The following is a 25,566-nucleotide window of genomic DNA, read 5'->3' on the forward strand; positions in this document are numbered from 1 at the left end:
TTAAAAAATAGACAGATGCCTTGTGATTTCCTTTCAGAAACAAATGTGACTGGATGGAATAAATCTAGATCAGGCAGTGGCACGGATAATTTAGACTCAACTGTAGTCTTTATCAACAATTTGATGAAGAAAGCTAAGGAAGCAGTTTTTTCATGTGACTGGTAGGGACAAGTTATTTCTAATTGAGTTGATTTCATGTTAAAGTGAGAGACAAAGTCTTACTGCTTAAAAATAAACCGTAAACAAAAGCTATTTCTCGAATGGAATAAACAAAAATGACAATGTGTAGTGTTGGTGGATGACATTCTGGATAAGCAAAACTCTAACTTACCCTCAAGTAACAGCAAGTGGGAGACTGAAAACGAAAGAAGAAGAAATCGTTTCACTGTCCACTTTACGTTCATCTCAGAGTTCGAAAGGAAGTCCCACCGAAACGTTAACGGTGCATCTCAGCTGTCCCGAGTGGAAAGGGTTTAGGATATCTGGTAGAGGGAAGCGGGATGAAACCTAGTTGCACCTGTAAAGCCACCTGGAGGAGGCGAAAGCCCCTCCTGAGGAAGATGACGAGCGGCTTGTCCACACCTGCGTGCAAAGGTGAGCCTGCAGTGAGCTCTCTGTTACACCAACACCCCCATTCCGACTGCACGGGTCTGCGTTCTCATACTGTGATTTAGGGAGGGAAATTGTGGAGGAGGCCTTCATGACTGCGATACTCTCACCGACACACCAACAAGAGCGTCTGTTTTCCTATCTTGAGCAGAGTATAAACGCTAATTAACCAACTACATGTCATATTTTGGTATGTCTAACAGCAGCGTAAATGCTAGGTGATTAGCCAGTAACGGTGTTAACATTACAGGTGATATGTTGATTTAAAGAAAAATGTTGCCAGACATTTAAGTTTCCATAATAATTTATATATTTTTGAATTATGAATTAATCTGTTAATCTTGCTAGTATGTTGTAACACATTTCTAACAAATCTAACTTTCACGTGTTGCTAAGCTGCAGGTTTACTAAGCTTCATTCACAGGTGCATCAAGTAGTAAATTTTGGAAATTAATTTATTTTAGTATTTTTATTCAAAAAGCAAAAAAGAAAAAAAAAATTCACACAGCATCATTTTTATTTATTTATTTGTTTATTGTTAGGAAGAAACCAAGAGTTCAGTTTTCTAGAATATTGGACTAGTCTATAAAAACAATCTATATACACCCCTATTTTGGCTAGATCTCCTATTGCATGAATGACTGCATCAATGCAGCTTGGCATGGCAAAGGATTTGGCATGGTGATGATTTTAAGAGTAAGGCAATGGTGCTTTAATAGCAGCAAGATAGATAGAGGAAAATTTAGGCCAGTAAATGTTTTTGTAGCCATTTTATGACTGATAAAGATCAATGCAGCTGCCTTACACAAAGAGCATATTTCCTTCAAGTAAGAAAATATTCATTTTTCCCACTTTTAAGAGTAAAGGATAAATGGTCGTCAATGTCACATCATAGGAGTATAAAAATGTCATGAGTGACTAAGGATTTAGTTCTTCTATGTTTAGCTTATCTTTTTCCTACCAAAGTTGGCTCAACATACATGTGTTTAATCTAGTTATGGGATTCTTTCATATATCATCAGCATTATCATCATATTTTCTTACTTTTAAAGTAATACTTAGTTATAGTGTTTCTATTTATGAATATGCTTTATTTTTAAACATTGTTTGTGAGGTTTTAAGTCTTAGTTCTTTTCTTCATTTTGTGTTAAAAGCGTGAAACATTGGTAGTGTTGGGTAGTGGTGTTTTATTGACAACTTTTACTATTTCCAACTGCTTTCTTTTATGAGATACTAACAGAAAGAGTAACATATGAAAATCTAATGTATTAATCCTAAAATACATGAAATGATATGTGACCACAACTTTCACAAATAATTTGACATGTATGTATAGCTATAGGTTGTGAGTGAATGCTTAATACCTGTCTAAAATATAACAAGCAAATATTAAAACCATAAAAATATATGCAACTCGTCATTTCAGTTCACCAAAAGTTTAGTAAATTTACAAAGTAAATTTACAAAGCAGCAACGTCAAACATTCACTGAAGAACTTTAAATTGTCTCCCTCTACTGGTGAATTTTGTTAGTTTAGTGAACACATTACAGATGTAACATAATCTATTATCTTTTTTGTGTTGTTGCACTTTAAATAGTTATGTATTTTTAAAATTATCTTTAAGATGAAGCATAAAAAAATAACTCTAAACATTTTACAGTCAATTATTTTAACATAAATGTTTAATCAAAAATATTTACATGGTTAATGTAGTTGGGGAGAAAAGGAAGGACGGTAAATAAGCCTAAAATAAATAGTTGGTTTTCTTGCACACTGGTTTATTTCTTATTGGAAAGCAATGAGTTGACTTCATCCTCTGATTTAAGGCTGTGCCACTGGGCTATCGGGCGGCGTGGGTTGGCCAGCATGTCTGACCAGTGGCGCAGTTCAGTCCCAGTGCTGTTGCCGCCCAGAAGCAGTTTCCCAATGGCATCGTTCTTCCCGATCTTATCATAGTCCAGCACAGTCACTGCTATTTGCACCTTCTGCAAAGAAAGTTTACGCAGAAGAAGGATTTTATACGCTGAACATTATTCACGTCCACGTATCCCCAAATACCTCTTTAGCGTACCTCTATTTGTTCGGATGGCACTTCAAAGCTGAATGACTCATTGTAATAAGGGTTCAAAGTGTTTTTCTTTATAGTAGTTTTCTTTTTCTTCAGTCGTTTGCCATTCTGCATTAAGTGGATCTTCACATATGGGTCTGCAAGAGAGAACAGGGGTGTTTTATGTTAAAGCAGCAGACCAAAAGCTTGGCACCCGCTCTGTAACTCTATCAATGAAAAGCAACATTAGTTGTAGTGATTCCTGATTTAAGAGCCAAGTGAACTGAACTGACCCACATCAGCTACTTTAAATGTTAAAACATTTTAGTGACGGGAATCTAAGATGACCTCAAGGTTCCTAGAAAGTCAGGAAAAGTTTGGAATTTTTATTTTGTTATTTTCCAAGCCTGGGTAAGTGTGTTAAAAAGCTTGCAGGCTTTATTTTTTTATTCCATTGTGCAAAAAATAAAAATCAGCATTTCTAACAAAGAAAATGAATTTATGTTTAGATTATGACATTTATTTTTGTTTAGTCACATCACAACTTGAATTGTGGTTCACCTTATTAATCCATTGATTTTTGTGTTACTTGCGCCTAAAGACAAGTTCAATAAGAAAAAGCAATCTCATTACCTATTTTCCTGTGGACTATTTCATTTCTGGATTTCAAATTGGACCCAAAAGTCTGATTTTGAACAAGATTTAGATGCTAAACAAATCACAGAACTTCCCATTTTCTGAGAATTTTGTAAAACAGAGGCATAATTATTCATTAATGATTAACGGGAAGTATTTAGTGTTAATTGCAGTTTTAAAATGCAAAATTCCCATGAACTCTGCAGCTGGGCTCACCTGATAATCCACCCACATCCATTTTTTTCAGGTTCTTGGCCTCCAGGACAACCACAGTCAATTTCCCTGCAGTTGGTACAAACCTCAAGGACAAACATATGTCTCCAAGCCACTCGCTCTGGTTCACAAACATGAAGATCAAGTTGGAAGAATATCAGATAATAGATATTTTATGATATTTTAATATAATGGTCGCTGCTTCAGAACAGCTGGATTCCACAGAATTTATAATAGCATAATTTTGTCTGATTATAAGTAACAGAAATTATTTCTTTTAAGAAAGAGTTTTCCCTAATAGGTCATTTTTAAAATCCTCAGGCTTTTCATCATGCATAATTTTAACTAATCCAGCTCTCTGTAAAGTTATCTTCCCACCTCTTCTTTCTCAGCCTTCTGCAGATCTCTCCACTCCTGCAGAGACTGGCTGAAGTCTATGCTGCTCATCGGTATCTTTATTGCCCCGATTGCGTCGTGCTTTGAGAACCGGTCGAAGTCATACACAGTCATCACAAGGGTTTTTCCGCCCAAGTCCGTATATGGTACCTTTACAGTAGAGCAAAAATTCACATTGCGATAGCGCTGTGAAAAAGTATCGACCTCCTTTTCTTCTATTTTTGTTTTTTTTTTGTTGCTTTTAAATGTTTCAGATCACAAAACAAATTTTAATGTCTGATGTGTCTTTTTGATTGAATTATGATGGCTCAAAATTTCAAATTTCTCCATGGTGATGTAAAAAACCTCCCTGTCGTTGCTTGATAGCGATTGTTGATGGCAAGGGGGACAACTTTTTCTTTTCTTTTTTTTTTCCAAAGGCTCCGATTGGTTTGGATTGCTTTATTCACCTCATAGCATCCTTATTTAAAAGCTCCATCTTGAATTTAGTCAGATCATCTCTGACTGACATTAACATTTGTTAAATGATCTTAAACATTACATCTGACAAAAAAGAAAAAAAAACATAAACAGAATATGTCTGTCTGAAGCCAAGTTCTTCTGCACTGTATTAACACGCCAACCCTTTGAAATAGGCTGCCTATTCTAACGTTTTACCTTAAATGTGAAGGTTTCGTTGAAGCTTGGTTCCAGCGTCTTCCTGTGGACCTTAGTTTCAAACTTTTTCTTCTTGTCTGGGAGCAAGTAGAGTTTAACATAAGGGTCGGAGCTGCCTCCCACATCCATTGCAGGAAGCTCTGAAGCCTCCAAGAGGCCGACCACTAGCTGGAGCGTGAACACAGAGAATGGCAACAGAATGAAGACGTATAGCTGGTGACCAGTTGGCAGATGGAGCAGGTTCAGGAACTCACCGAATTTTCTGTGAAGTTGTAGTCTAATGTGAAGTGAAGTCGGCCGAGCTTCTCGTCTTCCTTGGGCTCATGTTTTGAAAGCTCTGTTTCTTTGACCGTTTCATCTTTTGCGGGCTGCAGACAGATAGACACGAATTCAATATAAGTGCTGAATACGCATTTAAACATGCCTTTTCTTTAACATGGAAACGGACGAGTTTGTGCTATTTTTCTGCATTAACCTATGTTACAGCAGACGTTGGTTGTTCAGACAAGGCAGACATCTCCTTCAAAGCAACTTTCATCACCTCACCTTAACTTTACATTTAACATGAGCGACGAGCAGCACGTCCATTCGTCTTAGAGTGCACTGACAGTTTTACTCGTCCTGGGTGACCCAGACGTCAGGGCTATGATACATTACAAGGACAATGTGTCTGCAGGAGGTGACTGTCCGTGAATGTGTTTGTTGTGCGCTAGCTTACCTCGCTGTGACCCCCATCCATTTCAGTGTCAAAACCTCCCTGGATTTTCTCTTTTCCTTTCTTCTTGTCCTTTTCTTTGTCCTTGTCCTTCTTTATCAAGCATTTTTTCCAGATGCAAAGAATACATGACAGCACCATGCACAAACTGACGATGCAAAGGGCGGCTGTTGCCCAGGACGGTTCTACGAAATCACAAACATAAAAATGCATGGGAGAAAATAATAATGCATTTGTATCTGGTCCAGTTTGGTAACATCGACCTCTTAACAGGAAAAAATGTGTAAAAATTCCTAATTAGACACCCCTGGACACACTGGTTAACTTAAAAAAAAATAAATTATGAATTATGAATGTTCCTCCCACAGTACCAAATTTTGCAGATGACCTGACAGACTTTTTTTTTTTTTTTTTTTTTTTTAAGTCTTTTTATAACTCATTACCATGAGGTTCGGGGGTAATACATTTGTAGAATGTTTTATGACCATTGTAGATCAGCTTAGGCATTTCCTTTGGCGAGTTTGATAAAGGGTACATTTTTCTGATTTACCGCATTTTGATAATTGCAAAATGTGTCTATTCTTGCTGAGTAAAATATTTTATGAGCTTACAGTGAATAATTTACAATCTCTCTGTAAGTTGTTTTGAGTTTTGTAAAATTTTAATGAAACTAAAATAAAATTCCTATTCAAAATGATGCTCTAAAAATAGGCAGAATTGTTGATTAACATGTTTCCTCGATCTTTCTGCACCCAGAAAACTTTAGAACGTTCCTAAGTAGCATTTATCTGTGGCTTTGTATTTATATAACAGATGGCCTTTATGGAGGAAGCAGTAAACAACATTAATTGATAATGGGTCTCCAAGGCACTCCTTGTCTCAAGTGACTATATTGATCATGGTGGCATAATGTTTTCTCATGCTGTGCTGCCTCAGCTCCTGAAGGTCACGCACATTAAAACAGAGATTTCCGGTGTCTGCCTCTCCACTATGAGACTTCCCCAGACTCCCTCAATCTTTTCACTTCGCCACCACTTTATTTTCTCGTAGCCGCATTAAAATAACTGCAAAAAGAGTCATAATGGTTTAAATTGTTTAAGCAAGCTTTTTCAAAAAATTACATTAAATTGATGTTTGAGGGAATTTTTTTTAAAAGAAACACATATCAGGTGAGGTGCTTTAGTTACTTCACCTGATATGTGAGGTAGGTGAGGTAATTATTATTCACTTGAAGAATCACTTGACTAATCAAGTGATTTCCACTTGAATAATCAATATAAGGCTGTTTGAAAACAATCATATCGTAGCATCACCTCTGACGTTCTGTAGTTCTTGGCCTTGAGCACATTGTTCTTGTTTTTGGTCCATTTCACTGACGGCTTTACACTGTCATTTAAGCCCAGCGAAGTCCCAGGAACAATTAGTGTCATTTTTTTCTCAAGACCTTTCCAAAACAAATTGTCATCTTTATAGGGATTTTTTATGAAAGGGTGTAGATCCTCTACACTGATATTGACAGGGCCTAAACCTAATATTAAAGGTTTACGCCTTTAATATTAAAGGCCTAAATATTAAGTTCTAAATATTAAGATCCGTAAGTTCTGCATACAACTTACGGATCTCCTGTAAGTTGTATGCAGAAACAACAACAAGCCCCTCTTCCCTCCCATCATACATCCAGACAGACATTCATATTTAGGCCCGAGCAGCTAAGCGCTGCGAGAGCCTATTGAAACTGTGCTGTAAATTATTATTATTATTATTATAAGATAGGAGAGTATGTTTCAATTATTTACTTATTTTTGTTATTCTTATGTCAATACTTTTTATTACTTTCTTCCCTGTAGATTTCACATTTATATGTCTACAACTCACTCTCTGCTCTGCCTCCCGCCTAACTTTAATATTAAGCTGCATTATAAAAATTCATAAAATTCTGCTATGGTTTCTGATTTTGATGTGCCAACCTCAGGTTATTTGTGACTCCAGTCTACCTTCCCCTTTGAAAACGTCCAGCATGTGCCACCAAAACCGTTGCTAAATCCAGACGTTTACTTCCTCTAATATCCTGTCTTTAGGGAGTATATTAAATATTTAACATACTGGAGCAAAAGCAATAATCTCTAATCTTTTTTAACAAGTGCTGACGTACAACAATAGCTTTGAAATATGACTTGAGATCCAAAGGAAATCCATTCTGCTGTCCAACTCACTGTGGATGCTCCGAAGCTCATTCATGAACTTATTGGCACCGTGGCTTCCAGTTTGGTTTTTGCCCGGTGTAGTTGCTGCATTTGGGATCTTGGTGGGGCTGAACGAGGTGCTCGGTGCGGCTCGTCGGTTCATTATCGGTCGCAGTGACAGATCAGGGATTTCGCTGTCAGAAAAATGGAAACAGTGCAAGAAAAAAGAAAAGGCTCAGCACCACTCTGCAACATCACCTTTCAAACAAGGCAGAGACTGCCACAGCTATAAATCTCATAAAGTGTGTAGTTTTATTTGACGTAATTTGAAGAGCTCTTCAGAGCAGACTGCGTGAAGTTTCCTCAGTCTGTTGATCAAATATTTGATGCAATAATGTGCTTATAAACGGAGTATATACACCAGTGTCAAATAACGTCTCTTGTTTCTGCTGGCATTGCAAAAAACACTCAAACACAGGATATGAAAGCTGCTGTCTTTGCCAAAGCTGCTGAAATGCAGTTAAAGAGGTGCGGGTGGGGGGTAGTGGGCGGGTGAAGGGTGGTAGGGAGTGTGTGAAGCACCACGTGTGGATCTCCGCTGTTCAACGCTCAGCTGCCAGAGGTCAGAGTCATGTGCCAAGGTCACGCCAGTGCAATAAGTGCTGCCAAAACTTGACTCCTGAGCACAGGAAATGTTTTGGGTTGTTATTTTCAATTCTGCAGACATCACAGGCATTGAGTATCTGGGGCTGAATCAGCACATCCATGCGGACACTTATCTCACTTTTAAAGGTTTTTTTTGAGCTTCGATGAAGTAATGAGAGATGATAAATGCTACTTATATCTTAGTCTAACTAAACTGCATCTTTTACAATGATAAAAGATGCAATCTTTGTAATTTCTGCAAAAAATAAATTGATATTTTCAACTACACCTTTTTTTATATGTCTGATTTAACTGCACTATAAAGCTACTTTTTTTCTTAATCTTAAAAATCTGGTGTTAAATCTGAAATCACACCATTTGTTACTTTTATCTTTTTTTTTTTAATTAAACACATTCTAATTTTTGGTGCAGGTCTGCTTGTGGTTTGTATGTACTTTTTTGTAAGTCTATAATTTTTCTGAAATTATTGTTACAATGGCTTTCTAATGATATAATGAAAAAAAAAATGAATCCATACCTGTGGTAATTGACGTCCAAATATCGGATTTTTCTGTTCCTTCAATATTTGAAGAGGGTGAGGGAAGTTGAAGGAGTCAGAGAAGCAAAGAAAAGCGCTGATGTGTGGATCAGTTCGCTGCCCTGTAGTTCTACATCGCACCGGTCTTCAGACATCAAGCAAAGCAGGAGCAGGTGTGTGAAGCTGGATCAAGAGGCAACAACGGGGAGGGTGGGGTAAGATAGGGTTGAGGGTGTGTGTTTATTTGAGGATGTGTGGGGGTGAGTGATAGTGGGTGTTCTATTGTGGTGAATATGTTCATTTTCTGTCCAATCATGTCCCGTGAGAGATGCGGTGTACATTCCTGTCGCCCCACCTCTCGAGACCTCTTGTCCCATCCCTACAGGTCACCCTCACCGGGCCTCTGATGCATATTCATTAGTGTAGTGACACTGCTTTTTAAAGCTCGTTAGCATACTGAGAGTTCAGCAGTGGAGGGCATTTACATTCAGAGTGGACCGCTCTGCGTGTGTGTGTGTGTGCGCGGGTGTATGTGTGTGTTAATGTGTACATCTGGTAGAAGCTGCAGAACTGCCTCATATTATCTATGTATAGATGTCGTAGCCTGATTTAGAAGCTTGGGATGGGGTTTCTGCAGTAACACAGCGATCAGGTTCCTGTGCTGTTCAGTTCACCTTGACTTTCCAGTGTTACTGTATAGAAGATGTAAAGGGGAGGAGAGTGTCTTAGAGTGTCATTTCTCTTTTTGCTAAGTCTGCAGACTCACATTGACATTTCTTAGGCATCCTGATTAGTGATAAAAACCAAACTTTTTATAATTACAAGGAAACCAGGAATTTAAACATACTTTTAGACATTTAACACTGTCATGAGGACAGCTGTGTTCTCATGGACCGACTGTTAAAAGGGGTGAAACACCTTAAATCATGTGTAAGAGATTTTAGTTGGAAAACATTTCGAAAACCAAGCATCATTTCCTTCCACCAAATAATTGCTCTCTACTTTAAATTACTTAGTCACACAAGTCCCACTTGAGCATGACAACATGTGAATAGGTTCAATGATTATGACTACCTTTGCAGGGCACTGTAATTCTGCTAAAATGAAAACTACAAAATTAAATACAGATTTTAATCAATAAAACAAAAGCTGCTGTGTTGCTTGTTATTTAAATTTAATTGAACTGAACTGAATTAAATTGAATTGAAGCTTTTAGTGGAGAAAGAAGGACGGTGTAAAGTACGATTACTAATGTGTGCGTCAAAGCCTGTAGTAAATTGTTAGTATTTTATACGTTTATTATATTCGAGAGTTAAAACGTGTGAAAAAAAATATTAACAAAAGTCACGCAATTTCCACATTGAGCCGCTAGATGGCAACCATTTACTCTGAGAAGAGCTTTATCAATCAAAGAGGAAGGCTTGTTTCTAGGCAACACGGAAAGCCTTCCTGTTCGACTGGCTTGTGAGTTTTCTCGTTCATTTTGTTTAATTTTTTTCTTAAATTTATCAGGTTATTATATGTTTATTGCTGTAGTTTATATATTTAAGGGGGCTTGTGAAGCTTTTCGGTAGCATCATGTGAAGAACTAGCTTATAAATGCTACCGTGGTACCATTCTTTTGTTGCTGTCGAGTTTTTATCGTTCATACGAAGCTGCATTGTTATTGATGATTTTCGAGGCAGCAGGACAAGCTACTTAAACATTCACAACGAAACTGTGGTTATTTGTTTTTCATTTTCTGGTCCTAAACAGACCGTGTTTGTTTAACGCTATCTTAAACAAAGACCATGTTCTCTGTCGAACTCATCTAAATGTTAAGGTGAATACAAGCAGATTTTAGTTTAGATTCTTCGTTGCCTATTTATCGACAAACTCAGTCAACAATCTTGTTAAAGTTGTATTTGTAGTCATGAAACGGCTTGCGTTCTTCTTCAGTTGAAGCAAAATCCAATATCACAAAACTACCCTATAATTCAATTGAGACGATGTTCCAAAACCTACTATGAACGTTTTCTCTGCTTTTTTAGAAGAAAGGTTAAATAGCGGTGAGCCATATTCTACGCATTCCTTACAGATATTGTACATTTTACATTTCAGAAAGTCTTTTAAGCAGTATTCCCCACATTTATTGGCACTCTCAAACATAATTAAAAGCCCCAAGAAATAAGAGCACCTATTAGTAGCTTTGTGGTACAAACGTTGACACTGTTGCATACATCAAGCAAGCTGAGTTTGAACCCTGACAGGAGGATTTCTTCATGGAATTTGCATAATTGTCCCCAAACATTCATGGTCTCTGTCTGGATAGTCCTGTTCCTCTTACAGTCAAAAGACATGCATGTTTCGTTACCTGGTCTCAAAATTGCCCTTATGCGTGGTTGCTTTTAAGTATTGCCTTGTAATGTCAACCTGTCTGGCCCACCCCACCCTGTGACCCTTTAGGGTCAAATGTGGATGGAAGTTTATTTTTTTACAGTAGAAGTATAATCTTTTTTACCTCTCTTACTAAGGTCTTTACTGTGAGTGGTGGTGCCAACGTAAACTTGTTGCTAACATAAACTTGCCTTTTTTGGCAATGCTGTTTTTGTTACTATTTCTTGATTCATGAGAATCAGCATGTATGAGGGCATACTTCTTGTCTTTCTTATTTTTAATAGTTGCTATGAGAACTGTGCCTCGATTTCAAATCGTATTCCAGGTACCAGGAAAGTCATACACTGCTTTATATTATATTATATTATATTATATTATATTATATTATATTATATTCATCTCAAAAAGAAAACCCTTTATGCTGACTGCAAGTTTTTTAGTCACATTGCACTTTTTCACATCTTAAGCCTCTGCTGTCATTAATAAGGCCTCCCCATTCATCCTAATTTGTCCTACTACTGTCTCTGTAAGGTGATATTCAACTCCATCCACTGTATTTCCCTCGGGTTTTCTTTCAAAGCTGACAGATCGACTGTGTGGGAGGAAGTCCCAGATCCTTTAATTAAATCATGTTCTACAAACCATCCTCAGCCCTACTCACTGTATATCTGCTTTGTTTTGTTTGATGCTTGATCAAGCACAGGCGATTTATGGGGTCTTCTTGATGTGTTCAGTACATGCCATACTAAATCTAAAAAAACACCAACTCTAAATCTAAAGCTTCTCTTTTTAGAATAAAACTTGAAGGTTTGTTATTTTAATGTTTTTCTTTTGATTTCCTGGGAAGCCCTTGCCTTGCTCAAAGATGACTAACGTGAATTTACAAATCCAGGGTCTAAAATTGTGAAACACTTTCTTCTTTATAATTTTCTGTAACACATTCCAGGGTGTAAAGATGGTGCCACTGGAGCAACTCCACCTCAGTCACGTCTTACAGGCAGTGTCTGCACTGGAGTCCATCGTCCTTCGCAGTTTTGGACCTGAAGGAGGACAGGTGCTGTTCACTAGAGATACAGGACAAGTGATGGTTAGCCGAAGCGGAAAACGCATCCTCACTGCACTACATCTGGATCACCCACTGGCCAGGTTAGCACAAATGGCATAAATGTGAATATTTTTGCACTTTCTGGTTAATTGTTAATTCTTCTGCAATGCTATTTGTTTTTTTTTTTGTCTTAGGATGGTGGTGAGGTGCGTCTGGAAGCACAGCACAATAACAGGCGATGGATCCAAAACCTTTGTTCTTCTCCTTGCATCATTACTGCGAATAATTCATGCAACAGCCACTAAGGACCCTCATATGTTTCAGCCTCATAACTCCACAGAAGCGTCAGAAGCTGCCACTGCGCGGCACTTGGCTGACAGACTGCTAGAATTTGCGCTGACTGAGTTGGACAAACTCATTGTGCTGAATGTGCTGCCACATGGATTCCGTGTTTCATTAGAGAATTTCACAGCGAAAACACAACATGATCTCAGTTGTCAAACTCTTCTAGTGTCGTTTTTTCGCACACGCCTGGGCTATGCGTATTGTGACTTTTTCCGCAACCTCTTCTGTGAACTGCTCAGTCACTGGAAGGTAAAAGATGACCGACCCTCGTTCTCCATGCAATTTTTAAACAACAGCTTCCTAGCACTGCATACCCAAGTGTCAGGCGTCCCTGTCAGCTGCTCACGTTTGATTGAGGGCCAGGTGATTCACAGAGACTTTGCTACGCCTTGCCCCCAAGTAAGAAAGCAGCCACTCAAAGCTGTAGTTTTCAATGGATACCTGCAGCCGAAATTACTCACCACAGGAGATGTACTTGAGTTGCGTTGTGGAGACAAAGTGACAGAGGACAGGGGCATTGTACACTTTAGCTCTTGGACAGAAAAGTCAGTGGAGAGCATAATTGCAACTCTGCAGAGTTTTGGTGTCTCTGTCCTTTTGTGTGCACTGAAACAGTCCTCTGCTGTCCTGGCTGCAGCAACACAGGCAGGGATGTGCCTTGTGGAGTGTGTCAGTGAAGAAGAGATTTCTCTGTTTACGCAGCTAAGTGGGGTAACACCCATCTCGGACTGCAGGAGGATTCATCCAGAGCATATCGCAACACTGACTTTCTGTAAACCGTTACTGCTTGGAGCCCACAGGTAGGTGCATATATTTTAGTTTCTTTCTTCAAAGTCAAGCACTGTGATTAATTACACCTATCAGAGAACTTTGAAGCGACACATTAATTGGATGTCCACCTCGTCCTGTAGGGTTTACTTTATGCTAAATATTTTATTAGTAAAGGCAGTGTTTTGCAAGGGTCAGTACAGCTTAATTCAGTAGCAAAAATAATCAAATACGAAAAATCAATCATCTCAATCTAACCTTTCTCTCCCTAATGCTGAAACTGAGAACCAAAAATAAATTTTATTTCGAACCCCAGATTTGGCTTGATGATGAAGAATGTGTCCCAGCAGGAGGAGGAGGCTGATCGATGAAGGCAGGCGTCCCTGCAGGTCTGATGAGCTTTCGCCTCCACATGGATGCTGATATAAGGCCTTGGGTGCTGGCTGTTCTTGCCTTTGACCTTTGTCTTTGTGGTCTGAGCCCAGATGATGAGAGAAGTGCAATTTGGCGCCACAGATTGTGGGGCTGATTGATTGGTCCCAATACGCAGGACAGTCTTTAGTTAATCTGTGGCGTCGGCACTTCTTCAGCTGCAGAGTTCTTTATTCATCTCCATCTTGGCTCGAAGCTGCCTGGAGGATCCAACCAACGGTTCCTCTTTTGCATCGGTTTTTATAGGGGTTTCCACCCTGAGAATGTGTTTGCATTGGCTGGCACTGTTGCCATGCTGGTTTTATTGACTGTCTCATGCACCTTTGTTTTGGAGACATTATGTCATGTCTGTGTTCTTGTTCCGGGCGTGCTCAAGGGTCACACTCCATGCTTTCGTCTTCACACTCAGGCCTTCTTTCAGCAGTTTGAGTCTCTTCCAACTGTTTTCTCTTTCCCTGATCAGCAAACTGCTCTGTCGGTTCCTCTTTTGTCCTGGTCTGTGTCCAGGACAAATGTGACCCCACACAGTCACACTTGCAGTACTTCCAGTTCTCCTTTTTCCTTTCTATCTTTTATCTAGTATCTACCTCCAACACAACATCAGTGATCTTTGATTGCAGTTACACATTCCACATCATTTCAAGTTCATTTTCAAAATCACATCTATAACCTCTTTTAGCTTCTCTGATTCGGCATTGAAACAATATTTATACAAATATTTTGCACTGGGTCTTATTCAAATACCCAAAGTGTTTAGACTTCATTCTGTAAAACTTTCCGCAGGCTGGAAACTTCCTCTTTTCAGGTTTCCTGAGGTTTTTCTCAGGAGACCTGCTGTTTCTTCTTCATGGCTTGGCAGCGCTCTCTTTCTGTCTGTGATTATGACTATGATTTCTTATGATTTGAATACAAAAATAAATAGAATTAAAGCAAAGTTTTCATGACACAAAACATAAAAGCACAACCTCATTGATCTTATTGAAGTTGGATTCTACTGTTGGGTTTAGATATTACTTTGTGTGATTGATTTTAAAAGTAATTTCATCTATTGTCACTGCTAAACTAAAATGTCCAACATGAAAAAAAAATAGGAGGATCTCAAGTTATCTTGAAACCTACATTGATGTTTCATGGATGTGACAATGTAAAATGTGGGGGAAAAAATATATTCATGGTGGTATGTTGTGGATCATAGAATAACAAAAAACTCATGGTATATGTGTGATTTTTCAAGGCATTGTTATCTACTGTACAACATTCTGGTTAACTATTGTCATTTTGTTTTTGACAGATACGTTCATTTGGACTTCCATGATTGTGAAGAAAGACTCAAAGTTAAACCTTGTAGCCTGGTGATTTGTGCCCCAAGCGAAGGTCAAGCTGATCAGCATGCATGTGCATTTCAAGACGCCTTTCGAATGCTACTGACAGCATTGGAGCCCGTGCGCAAGACTCAGACGGCTCTAGAGGAAACCATCCCATCAAAAAAATGCACGTCTTTACATGCAGACAATATAAGTAATGGAACTGCATGCAGAGTGCATCTTCATCAGAAATGTGTGACAGAGACGGGTTGTGTAATATCTGCAGGTGGGACATTTGAGTTTCTGCTGCACCATGCCCTTCATCAATATGGTCACAGTTGCTCAGTTTCTGTTAACACAAGTGCAGTTGTTCCAGTTTCCCAGCTCTTGGAAAAGGCCCTGTTGAGCGTACCCCGGCAGATTTACTCTCACAACCTAAAACATTTCCTGCAGGCACAAACCAGGGTCGTGGCTTTAATTCCAAAACAACCCCACGCCCTCAGCGCAAACTTCATACACACTGAAGGTCCTCTTGGAGATGGTAAACTAAGCTTATGCTCTTGTAAAAATGGTAACATGTCATTAAAGCTTTTGGACTTGGGCCTTGAATCTGTCTCTTGTAAGTATCAGCTGGTACTGGCTGTGCTGCAGTGTCTCACAAATCTGCTCCGAATAAACATGGTGCTGCGGACACACGCTGTATTACACACAGAGTCCCACGATTCCCTGAATGCTCACTCGGAAAGCTCAGAGGGCGAGGATGAAGACTGAAGTTGTGTTGCTCCAACAGGAAACCAGAAATGTACTTTTTGTGGCAGCATTCAGAAAAAAAAACCATCTGATTTTAGATAAAATGATTGCACTGTATTTTTTTCCAATGTGTTTTTTCTTGATAGTTCATTGCAGTGTTGACAGACTGTAATGCTTTTGATCTGTGAAAATCTATAACATGTAAATGAAAACATAAGAGAGAATTCTATTATAGGCAAACAGATGAACTGAGATGAGGTTTTGCCAAACAAATAAAATAAGGAGAAAATCTTGTAATTTCACATTGCACAGAAAAAAGTGACATAGAAATGTATTTGTCTCCGTTCTAGTTTTTCTTCTGGTTTTCTTTTTTTTTTACTCGCACCTAATGTTTTATATATTTAAACACATAATGCTAAAGATAAACGGAGTGAATGCTGTTTTCAAACAGTAACTACTTATTTTTGAGAGGAAAACAAAATCTATCCAAGCCATCATTTTGCTGCATCAAAAGTAAATCCTAAATAAACCCAATAACTGATTGTGCCAGAGTTGGCAGCAACAACTGCAATTAATCATTTGTGATAGCTGGCAAGAAGTCTTTGAGTAGGAATTTTGACCTGCTTCTTATTGTAGATTTGTTTTGGTGTTGTAAGCCTTCATGAACTGATCAGGAAATCATGTATTCAATTTTGAGTTCTGTTGAGTTCTGTTAACTCACTTCATGTTCTGTTTCAGTGATTTCTTGATTCTACAAGTACCATTAATGAAGCATTGGTGGGGGTAATGAAATTGAACCAACAAAAGTGTTAAATCATACGTAGTTCAAGATTAAATATGGAACCCAGCTGTACTTTCATATAGGGTTGGTCCAGAAAACCACTGTTTCTTACTAAATTAAAACGTTTGAAAACTACATTTTGTATTTACTCAGATTTTCTGACAATACAATTTGCTTGATCACCTAAAACATTTAAGTATGACCAAAAAAAAAAAAAACTGAAGAAACCGTCTTCACCGCACTATACATCCATTAAGTAAATTACTCTTAAAAAAAAAGGAAAAGCTCATTTGCGTCATTATTTGTTTTTCAAAATGCCTCTTTCTTATCTTTGTTGTCCTTCGATATTCCTTTGAGCATCACAGTTTGGTGTGCACAAAATAAACTTTACTGTTGTAACAGCACAGAAACATGGCCTTACATGTGAATACTCTCCTTTTAGAAATCAGCCTTATCTGCATAGTGGGGCTTTGGCAGCACCCAACTTTCAACAGCCAAATCATAGTCTGCTTCCTTGTGCTGTAATCAGAGGAACACAAATGCTGTTTTCACCTTTGTTTTTGGCAGAAACTGAGTCATCTGGATTTTAATTAGACTCTTAATCTATTACACTGCCTTCTGTTTACTGTTACTTCTGCATCCTTAGTTTTTGAGAGAAATTTTCCACAATTTAATGAAGACAAAGTGACTCAGAATCACTTTGTCTTAATCAAAGGCAGCTCTTTTCTTTGTTTATGATCCCTATGAGTCACTGTGTTGATTGTCACCAAAATCAAAGCGGAAAAAGTTGAGGGAGTGGGTGTTTTTTTTTTCCTCTGCACACTAGGGAACAAACCAAAAGTGTTTTTGTGTTATCAGGACACCTCGGCCTTTCTAATCCTGTCATGCCCTTTTGTAGTGTGCACCAAGTACACTCAGTGAAATAGTAAATTATTCATGTTTGGTCTCCATATGATTAAACAGAGTTCCAGTGCAGTCTGGAAAAAGAATGGAATAGGATTTTAAGTTGCTCAGACCTGGAAATGTATGAAGAAGTCAAATAGTCTTTGTTTTCTAACCTATTATCTTAACATTATGCCCAGCCTTCATTGTGATCTTGATCTTCACTTCTCTTCCTTTCTTCAATCCCTCTGTGTCTATAATTTCTTATATTATTGTCACCCTCTTACCTTCTTTATTGTTTCCTCCATTCCTTTTTTCCTTTTCTTTTTGCATGTCCTTCCTTTCCTTATTGTGCCCCCCTTCCCTACTTTATTGTGTCCATCCTTCTTTCCATTTCTGTCCTTTCTAATGCCTTTCCTCCCAGCCTCCCTTATTTCTTCATGTATCCATCCTTGCTTCCTTATAGTCCTCGTCTCTTCCAAGCGTCTTCCTTCGTGTTTTGCATTCTTCAATCTTTGCGTACATACTTTGCAAGCTCCATACTGTAACTCTTTTTTCTCATTTTCCATATCTCCTGTTTTGTGTCCCTTATTTTCTTTCCTCCTTTTGTCTGCCTTGTTTTTGAAGATTGCCATTTTAAAGCATTTGCACTGCAGAAATATTTACAATAAGTTCACGTTGAATTTTAATACTTGATTTTTTTTTTCTCAAGTGAACACAAAAGAACTAGAAACTCTGGGGAATAGTCTGGAAAAGTATGGTATCTTATCATAAAAAAATATTTTAATATCATGATTAAAAGCAACCTGCGAGAATGCCATTTCTTACAATGTGTGCTTGTGAGTCCAAGACAGATCAAAAGATCCTCAAATTCAACCTTAATCACTTTATTGTATTTGGCTCTTGTTAACATAGATTAATAGTGCATAGTGTATAAATGAAATTATTCTGTCAAATCAAGAGGACACTGCAAAATGCTTAAACTGCATATATACACACCAAGCATCCGAAAATGTACAAACATTAATATAAAACATACAAAAATTGAAAAAAAACCCCAAAAACAAATAAAAGGCGTTTCAAACAAGGACAAATTAAAACATAAATGACAGGAAAAAATGGAGCCGAATGCTACTGTAACACCAGGCTTGTTTAAACCACAAATATCTCGTAGATTTTAGCTTGGCATTAATTTGGCTGCTAGCCATCATCAGTTTTGTTGCCTCTTTTTTACTTCTTTGTTGCACTGAAGTGGAAGTGTTTCCATTAGCAGGATATCCAAAGTGGTCGCCATCGATAAATCAATATCATCAATACACACTGACATGCTGTTTCGCTTAGATAGTTAGAAGCTCACAAATGCCGATTTTAGTCAAATAACCACACATTTACACATTTCAGTACTACACAGCTGCTGACGCAGATGGCACCCGTTCTATACATGGACATAGTGAAAACATTGCATCTATCTTAGGAGCAAAGTTATCGCTGATTTACTGATATACTGAGAGAATGTGAAAATATGTTGGGACATGAACTCTGAGGTAACCTCTTCTAGCATCTGGTTAGCTTTGGTCTCATTTAGATAAAAGAGAAAAAAACAACAACTCAGAAACAAACAAGGAACCATTCTGCCAAAATTTGTTTACTGACAAAATTCTCTTTCACTTTGGACCACATTTATAAAGTAAGCCAATTGTGGCATTTTAAAAAAAATCATTTATTTTAGTCTCCATAGAATTTGCATTGGCTTTATCTATGTTGTTAAAAATTATTTGGCTTAATACTGGAACTTGATAGTTACTGTGCTGGAAAGGCCAGTCTGTACATTAAAAAAACATTGACTAGAAGGTTTGTATGAAATGTTTTATGCTGTGTAGCAGCACAATTCCTAAAACTCTTTACATAAATAAACCAGATTGACCAAAATCAAGTGCATCATATCTTCACGTTCTCTACAGTCAGAATTAGGCTAAACCCTTTTTAGCTTAGGTTAGCACCCTCCTTAAAAAGAAGTGATTTATTTTTGTTGGCAGTGGAGTCTGAGAATGACATCATGCAACAATAACAATGACTTCCACTGGGTGTCACACCACCTCCCGAGATTTCCTGATGGCACAGCACAGGAGCATGGTAAAGATCAACCCGAACACCTGTTGGAGAAACACAAAGGGTATATATTATGTGTGTGTTTTATCCATTCCTAAATATCTGCTACCTTTGCAATCCTCTGAAATATTTGTTAGTTTTCTGTATTTTACACTTGAACCAAAATGTCCATCTGACTAGCGTACCTTTTGTCCACTACATGACTAATGACAAAATTCAAAGAGGACTTCTGTTGGGTTTTTTTTCTCGGTGTTCTTTCATAAAGGTTTGTTGTTGAGGGAACACCTAACTTTTGTCCTGCCAATGATTCTCTCAGCTAGGCAGTGGTTTTCTGCAGCTCATCCAGAATTACTTTTGGGCTGTTGGCTGCTTCTCTGATTCATACTCTTTTCGCCTAGACTGTCAATTTAAGCAAACAGCTACGTCTTTGTATGATTTTCAGCTGTGTACTCTTTCCATTTTCTGATGATGGATCAAACAGTGCTCTGTGAAACGTTTGACTCTCTACTTTATCTTCTCCGCTGACCTTTCTGTTGTGTTCCTCGGTCTTCATGATGCTGTTTGTACATGAAGGCTTTCACAGAACAGCTGTATTCATACTGAGCTTAACCTGCACATACATCCCCTCTGTATTTACTAAGGAGGTGGCCTCTAAACATAACTTGTGGCTCTGGATTGAATGTAGAAATATAAGAACTAGGGAGGCTAAATACAAATGTAAGCTTCACTTTTTAGAATTTGAGAAGCAAAATGTTTCCCTTCCTTTCGACTGCATAATTAGTGCCATTTGGTAATGATTTACCATAAAATCCTAATAGGATACATTTAAGATATTTAAACATTTACAGAATAAACTATGTACATCAGTATATCAGTCCTAGCTAAGGATAGACATATTCTGAATAATAAATCACTTTGTATTCTACATAACTATCTGATTTTGCCATATTTAACATATTGTTCAGAAGTGTGGGGAATTAATTACAAAATCTCTTTACAGCCACCGAGTGTCCTACAGAAACGAGCCATTAGAATCATCCATAATGTCAGTTTTTATGAGCACACAAACCCATTATTCTTAAAATCTAGAATTCTAAAATTTGAAGATCTGGTGGAATTTAAAATTGCTCAAATTATGTTTAAAGCGTCAAATAAACTGCTACCTGAGCACACAGCACGTGTTTTTTGAAAGAGAAAGGAGATATAACTTAAAGGGTTACTCAAACTCAAGTATTTGTAGTGTACGCACAACAAGAAAGAGCTTTTGTATTTCAATCCATGGTGTAAAATTATTGAACAAATTAAATGAGGAGCTAAAACAAAGTCAAAATTTAATACAATTTAAAAGGAAATATAAGGAAGTGGTTTTCACAAGATATAGAATGATAGCACTAATGTGTATATGTAAGTTGAGGCTAATGCATATGAGTGTGTGGGTATGAATGTATACATTTAGATATGTAAACCCAGATAAAATAGAAAAATTAATTAACCTATGTTTATTTATTTATTTTTTTTTTAATAATGAGGGTCCATCTGAAAATACGGTATGAGTTTATGGGGTAGGAGTTCATACATTTCAAACTTCTTCCTACTTCTTTTCGAGCATGTTAAGATTATTGTAGTACAAAAATATGTGTCTTTTGCATTCCTTGTTCATGTGTGTGATTTTATACTTCTGTCATGTTCTAAATAAATAAATAAAAGAAGATTGTGGTTGTAACATCACAAAATGTAAGAGTGGTATTAACACTTCTGCAAGTCACTGTAAATTAAACACAACCATCAAGGCCTGTTTTACTTTACAATTAATGGAAAATACTATGAAATAAATTAACTAAATAAAATGTACTATTCCCCAAACCTGTTATGTAAAAATTTCAATGAAAATAAACACTTTTTGTTGTTTTTGAGGGCTATTGCATAGTGATTCCCAAGCCTTGAGTTGGAGACCCTTCTGAAACAAATGACTAAAATGTGATTGGTTAAGGTGTGCCAGCTGCACACTCACCATAATGACCCCAATGGTGATCCCTATTCCTCCAACAATGTGTAACTTGGAGTTAAACACCTCATCGATGACATCAGGACAGCTCTGTAATAGATAGGAGTAATTGCTTTACAGCATGCTCAACAACGTGATATACACAGATAACAGTAACAGAGAGCCAGAGATTGTGCAAACTCCTGCAAACAGATGTTTCCATAACAATACATGGGCCCCAATAACACAAATTATACAGTCACAACAGAGATAAAACATTTGTTGGATAATTTAGGTCGTGGTTGTACCTTAATAATGAACATGTCAAGATCTTCTGCAGGGGGACAAAGGTCAGGATAGGTTTCTCCAATCCTACCCTTGAGACCGCAGCAGTATAACTGGAAACAGACAGATAACATAGTGCAATGTAACCTAATTAGTCTTTGTGTTTTGAAGAGATACTGTAAAGTACTGGCTTGTTTTTTAGTTCTACTCCAGCTCTAAGAAACATCATCTAACTTAGGTAAAACATTTATTTTCTGTCAAAATCCCCCCTTTGTGATAAATTATTATCGGTCCAGATAATTGTTAGTCAGAGAAGAAAAAAAAAATGCAGCAATTAAGTCCAACAAGTCTCACCTCATTTTGGATCAAACGCAGAGTCTCTTTTAGGCCCTCATCTCTTGTTTTACTGTAATCTTCGTATGTCTGTCTGTAGAATCCACTGATCAGATCCAACACCTGCAACACAACCGCAAGCATGGTTAACTGAAAAAAACTTATGTCACAACTAGGACTCCAAAGTCAAAAATGTTCTTTTTTTGATCATGTCTTTAAAATAACCTTTATTTGTTGTCCTTTGTATTGAGCTTTTACCCAAAATAAACACCTGGTATTCAATGAGTCAGTGTGTGTGAATACACCCACCAGCTTCTTTAGCAATCTCCTGTTGTGGCCAGCAGTGACTGCTGGAGAACTGTAATGTCAGCAGTTGTCTTGTTGTGCTGACCATAACATTAAATTTTTGCACTTAAAAGTCTTTTGCATTGGCCTAACATAATGAAATAAATACATAAACTGGATCTTTGATAAATCTGTCTAACGTGTTGCTTTTTGAACTGAATTACTACAGTAAATTATGGTTTCAATAATATTCTCATATACTGAGATGCCCCCCTTTATGTGAAGTGCTCTTGCTTTCACGTTTATTCTGTCTTCAAGCATCATGGCATCCATTTTAACACTGCAGTTAGTTTACCTTGTTCTGGTTTGAAAATCCCCAGAATCCAGCTGCAATCTCGACGGCAAATATGATCAGCAGGAATGAAAAGAACTGCACAGAGAAATACAAAATTAAACTCAGCTGATATCTGTCTTCCATGCATGCTTGTGTGCTGGTGTTGTACGTGCATTTGCACAATGCAAAGGCAGTGGAGTGTGGCCAAACCCAGTTTTCATTGGCTCCTCCTCCAGCGAGATTTAGTGCAAGCAGATTATGACACGGGGAATGAAGGGGGGAGAAAGCGCTGAAAATCTAGAGACTCCTTTGTGGCCTTGAGACTGTTCAGTAAACAATGATGAAAGCAAACTTCTCGTACCTTAAATAGGGAGTTCAGAAGCTATGGATACTGAAGAGAATTTAGAAGACAGTGGGGAAAAAAAAGAACATATAAAACCTGGATGCAAAGGCTTGTGAACCTGACTATATATAAGGGAATTACTGTTTTGAATGCTATGTTATTCAGGTATGGAATAAAAAGGTTGAATTGTCACTAAATACTTAGTTTTATCTATTAAAAACAAACAAAAAAAAACAAAACAAACAAAAAAAAAAACCTAAGTTTGAGTAAACATATTCGTCATTTTTTTGGGTAATAAGTCATTTCATCAACTCTCCTTCACCCAAGCATGACAGATAGTGTTCTGTATCAACCTAATGCTGTATAAATGGGCTAATGCATAGTGTTGGAAAAATATGTTAGTTATCAATTTACAATCACATATTTGCTCATTGCATTATTACTTTGTTTTACTTATCTTACATTCAGCTTTTGGTTGATCACTTATACATTTGTTGTTAATTTCCTCTTTTTCTTATTTAACCTTATGTTGCCAGAAACATAAGCAGCATGACATCTGACGGCAGAAGTGAAACTTTCCTTGTTTCCTCATCAAACACAAATCTGTTTACACGTTTAAGGCCCTACTTGCAAAATACCCAGTATTCCAGGTGCCCAATTTAGCCTTAGGGGGTGATAAATTTATAATAAGTGCTACAAACCAGCCCCAGCATCAATGGTGATTCCTGGATTGCTCCACAACATCCCAGGAAGCCCACCACCATCATAACCGCTCCGACGGCAATCAGGACATAAACACCTAAACATCATATAACATAGTGCATGAATGAGTTCACATAATACAAACTTTAAGGCCTGCCTGTTGTGTTATGAATCTGTCTTACCTGTGTATAACACATATGGAGAATTGTCTCCTTGAAGCAGGCTATTGGTTTTCGAGTCCAGTTTCAGCCACAGACCGACAGCCAGTACAGCAGTGCCTGCAAGCTGACACACATTACATACCTCTGTTAACACAATGCTACAATTAGCACTAAATTAACACTGCATGCTTCCCTCTACTGTAGCTTTTAATATAATGGTTTAGTCCATATTCATACATATCTTAAATTTGCCTGACTTCAAAGTGCATTTAACAATAAGCTCCAACAAGTGTAAGCAGCTGCTGCTCTGAAATCTGCTACAACATGCCCTCTCTAAAGTCTTTCTCTTCCATTTTGAGGCTTCAGGAATGTTTCTGCAGTACTAGTTTACAAGCTTGCATAAACATTAGGGTCATTTGTGGTAAATACTCACGGCACATGAGTATTTACCACAGTATCCGACAAACTGCGGATTTAATCAGCACGCCTCGTTCCTGAAGTCTCTTTTGTATATTAATTCAGTTCTATACATTGTTAGACAAACATGAAAACAACTGAAAATATATTTATGAATATCAGTTCACCTCTACATTAAGAGTCACATGAGGAGAGAATAAGAATGTAATATTTGCATGGTAAATGATAAATGTGACAATTACAGGAAATTGGCATCCGGGACCACTTTGCAGGAGTTCTATTTCTTAAACTGTGAAGAAAAATTGGCTTAAATTGTCCTTGAAAGAATGAATGTTTTACCAATCCGTGATGACCACACTGTGATGTGCTAAGAAGCTCTGTGAGCACAGACAGATGAAACCTTGTATTTTCTTCAGTGAGGAAAGTGGAGGTTTGTAAAGTTTCATCGTTCCCACCTGATTTTCATGTATTGCTTTGCTTCTCAGCCTCTTCCTTGTCTCCCTATAGTCCAGCAAAATGGCTGACTCTCAAGTGGTACATATTTAGGATATATTGTTAACAGCTCTGTCTGATCTCTTCATACGTCTCACAATATAGAAAAATAAAGTGCACCTACCCAGAACATAAAGTTGAAGATAAAGATGAGATATTTTAAACACTTGATCCCCCAGGGAAGAGCCATAGTGATTCAGTATGAACCAATCCACCGTTCGGAGCATCTAGCTTCTGCCCAAGAGAAAGCTGAACTGCGTTGTTGTGTAAAATGAAAGAAATGTTTGGGAGACCACACCTTAAATCACCTGACTGTACAGTTAGGAGTGGCAGAGCAGATGCAGAAAGCGACCTTCACACTGTTTAGTCAAATGAGGTCTGGTCTGTGTTTTTCCAACTCATTGTGTTATGTTTCTACATGTGTTGTCTAAAAATGGCATTTACTTAAGTCACACAGGCATACAGGCGTTTTATAGTCCCACAGCATCTCAGAGGGTTCCTGTTCAGGCATGTCAATGTTTCTGAGCATTTTCTAAGATGCCTGCTTGGGCGCATATTTACTGCTTCATTGTGAAACTGAGCGTGAGTATCCTGGTTCGAGAAGCTTGATCGTTATGGTCTGATACCGGAGGCAGTCTGAGGTATAATCAAACAAAGCATCATATTATGGCCCTAAATCAACAGACAGCCCCCAAAGAGAAGCACTGTGTCCTTTTTATTTTCCACTCTAGCAACATTGGTTTTGATGATTTTGTATATTACAGTAAAATACTCTCCAAACATATTCAAACGCATGTG

General features: G+C 37.7%; 4 protein-coding genes across 9 annotated transcripts in view; 1 reads left to right on the plus strand and 3 right to left on the minus strand.

Moving 5' to 3' along the window:
* Positions 1 to 559, minus strand: part of otogl (otogelin-like) — a 33,292-nt gene extending 32,733 nt beyond the window's left edge. For both annotated transcript variants that reach the window (XM_007545714.2, XM_016668193.1), the window contains exon 1: positions 332 to 559. In XM_007545714.2, the coding sequence (XP_007545776.1) occupies positions 332 to 404 (73 nt within the window). In that variant the 5' untranslated portion in view covers positions 405 to 559. The remainder of the gene's footprint in view (positions 1 to 331) is intronic.
* A 1,473-nt stretch (positions 560 to 2,032) lies between these two features.
* On the minus strand, positions 2,033 to 8,969 carry LOC103133801 (synaptotagmin-1-like). 2 transcript variants are annotated; one of them, XM_007545715.2, is made up of 10 exons: positions 8,641 to 8,969; positions 8,040 to 8,136; positions 7,488 to 7,651; positions 5,278 to 5,459; positions 4,814 to 4,927; positions 4,560 to 4,727; positions 3,885 to 4,052; positions 3,510 to 3,627; positions 2,682 to 2,815; positions 2,033 to 2,595 (listed from the first exon to the last, which is right to left on the minus strand). In XM_007545715.2, the coding sequence occupies exons 3-10, from the start codon at positions 7,618 to 7,620 to the stop codon at positions 2,389 to 2,391; spliced, it is 1,224 nt and encodes a 407-aa protein (XP_007545777.1). In that variant the 5' UTR covers positions 7,621 to 7,651; positions 8,040 to 8,136; positions 8,641 to 8,969; the 3' UTR covers positions 2,033 to 2,388. The 2 variants fall into 2 exon arrangements, with proteins under 2 accessions (XP_007545777.1, XP_007545778.1); XM_007545716.2 differs by lacking the exon at positions 8,040 to 8,136 and having other exon boundaries at positions 8,641 to 8,968.
* Positions 8,970 to 10,029: 1,060 nt separating this feature from the next.
* bbs10 (Bardet-Biedl syndrome 10) lies at positions 10,030 to 19,153 on the plus strand. 3 transcript variants are annotated; one of them, XM_007545717.2, is made up of 4 exons: positions 10,030 to 10,104; positions 11,963 to 12,162; positions 12,256 to 13,206; positions 14,898 to 19,153. In XM_007545717.2, exons 2-4 carry the CDS (start codon positions 11,972 to 11,974, stop codon positions 15,679 to 15,681), a joined length of 1,926 nt encoding a protein of 641 aa, XP_007545779.1. In that variant the 5' UTR covers positions 10,030 to 10,104; positions 11,963 to 11,971; the 3' UTR covers positions 15,682 to 19,153. The 3 variants fall into 3 exon arrangements, with proteins under 3 accessions (XP_007545779.1, XP_016523681.1, XP_016523682.1); XM_016668195.1 differs by lacking the exons at positions 10,030 to 10,104; positions 14,898 to 19,153 and adding an exon at positions 13,491 to 14,760 and having other exon boundaries at positions 11,435 to 12,162; XM_016668196.1 differs by lacking the exons at positions 10,030 to 10,104; positions 14,898 to 19,153 and having other exon boundaries at positions 11,435 to 12,162; positions 12,256 to 12,951; positions 13,044 to 13,175.
* Positions 18,195 to 25,566, minus strand: part of cd9a (CD9 molecule a) — a 13,129-nt gene continuing 5,757 nt past the window's right edge. Inside the window, exons 1-8 of one of the 2 annotated variants that reach the window (XM_007545722.2) lie at positions 24,893 to 25,164; positions 23,881 to 23,983; positions 23,698 to 23,795; positions 22,675 to 22,749; positions 22,056 to 22,157; positions 21,725 to 21,814; positions 21,444 to 21,527; positions 18,195 to 19,476 (exon numbers count right to left, since the gene is read on the minus strand). In XM_007545722.2, coding sequence (XP_007545784.1) covers positions 19,411 to 19,476; positions 21,444 to 21,527; positions 21,725 to 21,814; positions 22,056 to 22,157; positions 22,675 to 22,749; positions 23,698 to 23,795; positions 23,881 to 23,983; positions 24,893 to 24,958 — 684 coding nt within the window. In that variant the 5' untranslated portion in view covers positions 24,959 to 25,164 and the 3' untranslated portion in view covers positions 18,195 to 19,410. Of the gene's footprint in view, positions 19,477 to 21,443; positions 21,528 to 21,724; positions 21,815 to 22,055; positions 22,158 to 22,674; positions 22,750 to 23,697; positions 23,796 to 23,880; positions 23,984 to 24,892; positions 25,165 to 25,566 lie in introns of those variants that run through there. The other variant, XM_007545721.2, reaches the window with a different exon arrangement.

This window comes from Poecilia formosa, unplaced genomic scaffold (genome assembly GCF_000485575.1).
Source record: "Poecilia formosa unplaced genomic scaffold, Poecilia_formosa-5.1.2 Scaffold13, whole genome shotgun sequence".
Lineage (NCBI taxonomy): Eukaryota > Metazoa > Chordata > Actinopteri > Cyprinodontiformes > Poeciliidae > Poecilia > Poecilia formosa.

Excerpts from the sequence above, each read along its gene's own strand:
- bbs10 (XM_007545717.2), top strand. The coding sequence starts at position 11,972 with ATGGTGCCACTGGAGCAACTCCACCTCAGTCACGTCTTACAGGCAGTG. Across the intron at positions 12,163-12,255 it reads CTGGATCACCCACTGGCCAG|GATGGTGGTGAGGTGCGTCT; the intron begins GTTAGCACAAAT and ends TTTTTGTCTTAG. Across the intron at positions 13,207-14,897 it reads TTACTGCTTGGAGCCCACAG|ATACGTTCATTTGGACTTCC; the intron begins GTAGGTGCATAT and ends TGTTTTTGACAG.
- LOC103133801 (XM_007545715.2), bottom strand. The coding sequence starts at position 7,620 with ATGAACCGACGAGCCGCACCGAGCACCTCGTTCAGCCCCACCAAGATC. Across the intron at positions 5,460-7,487 it reads TGAGCTTCGGAGCATCCACA|AACCGTCCTGGGCAACAGCC; the intron begins GTGAGTTGGACA and ends GTGATTTCGTAG. Across the intron at positions 2,816-3,509 it reads GGATGTGGGTGGATTATCAG|ACCCATATGTGAAGATCCAC; the intron begins GTGAGCCCAGCT and ends TCTCTCTTGCAG.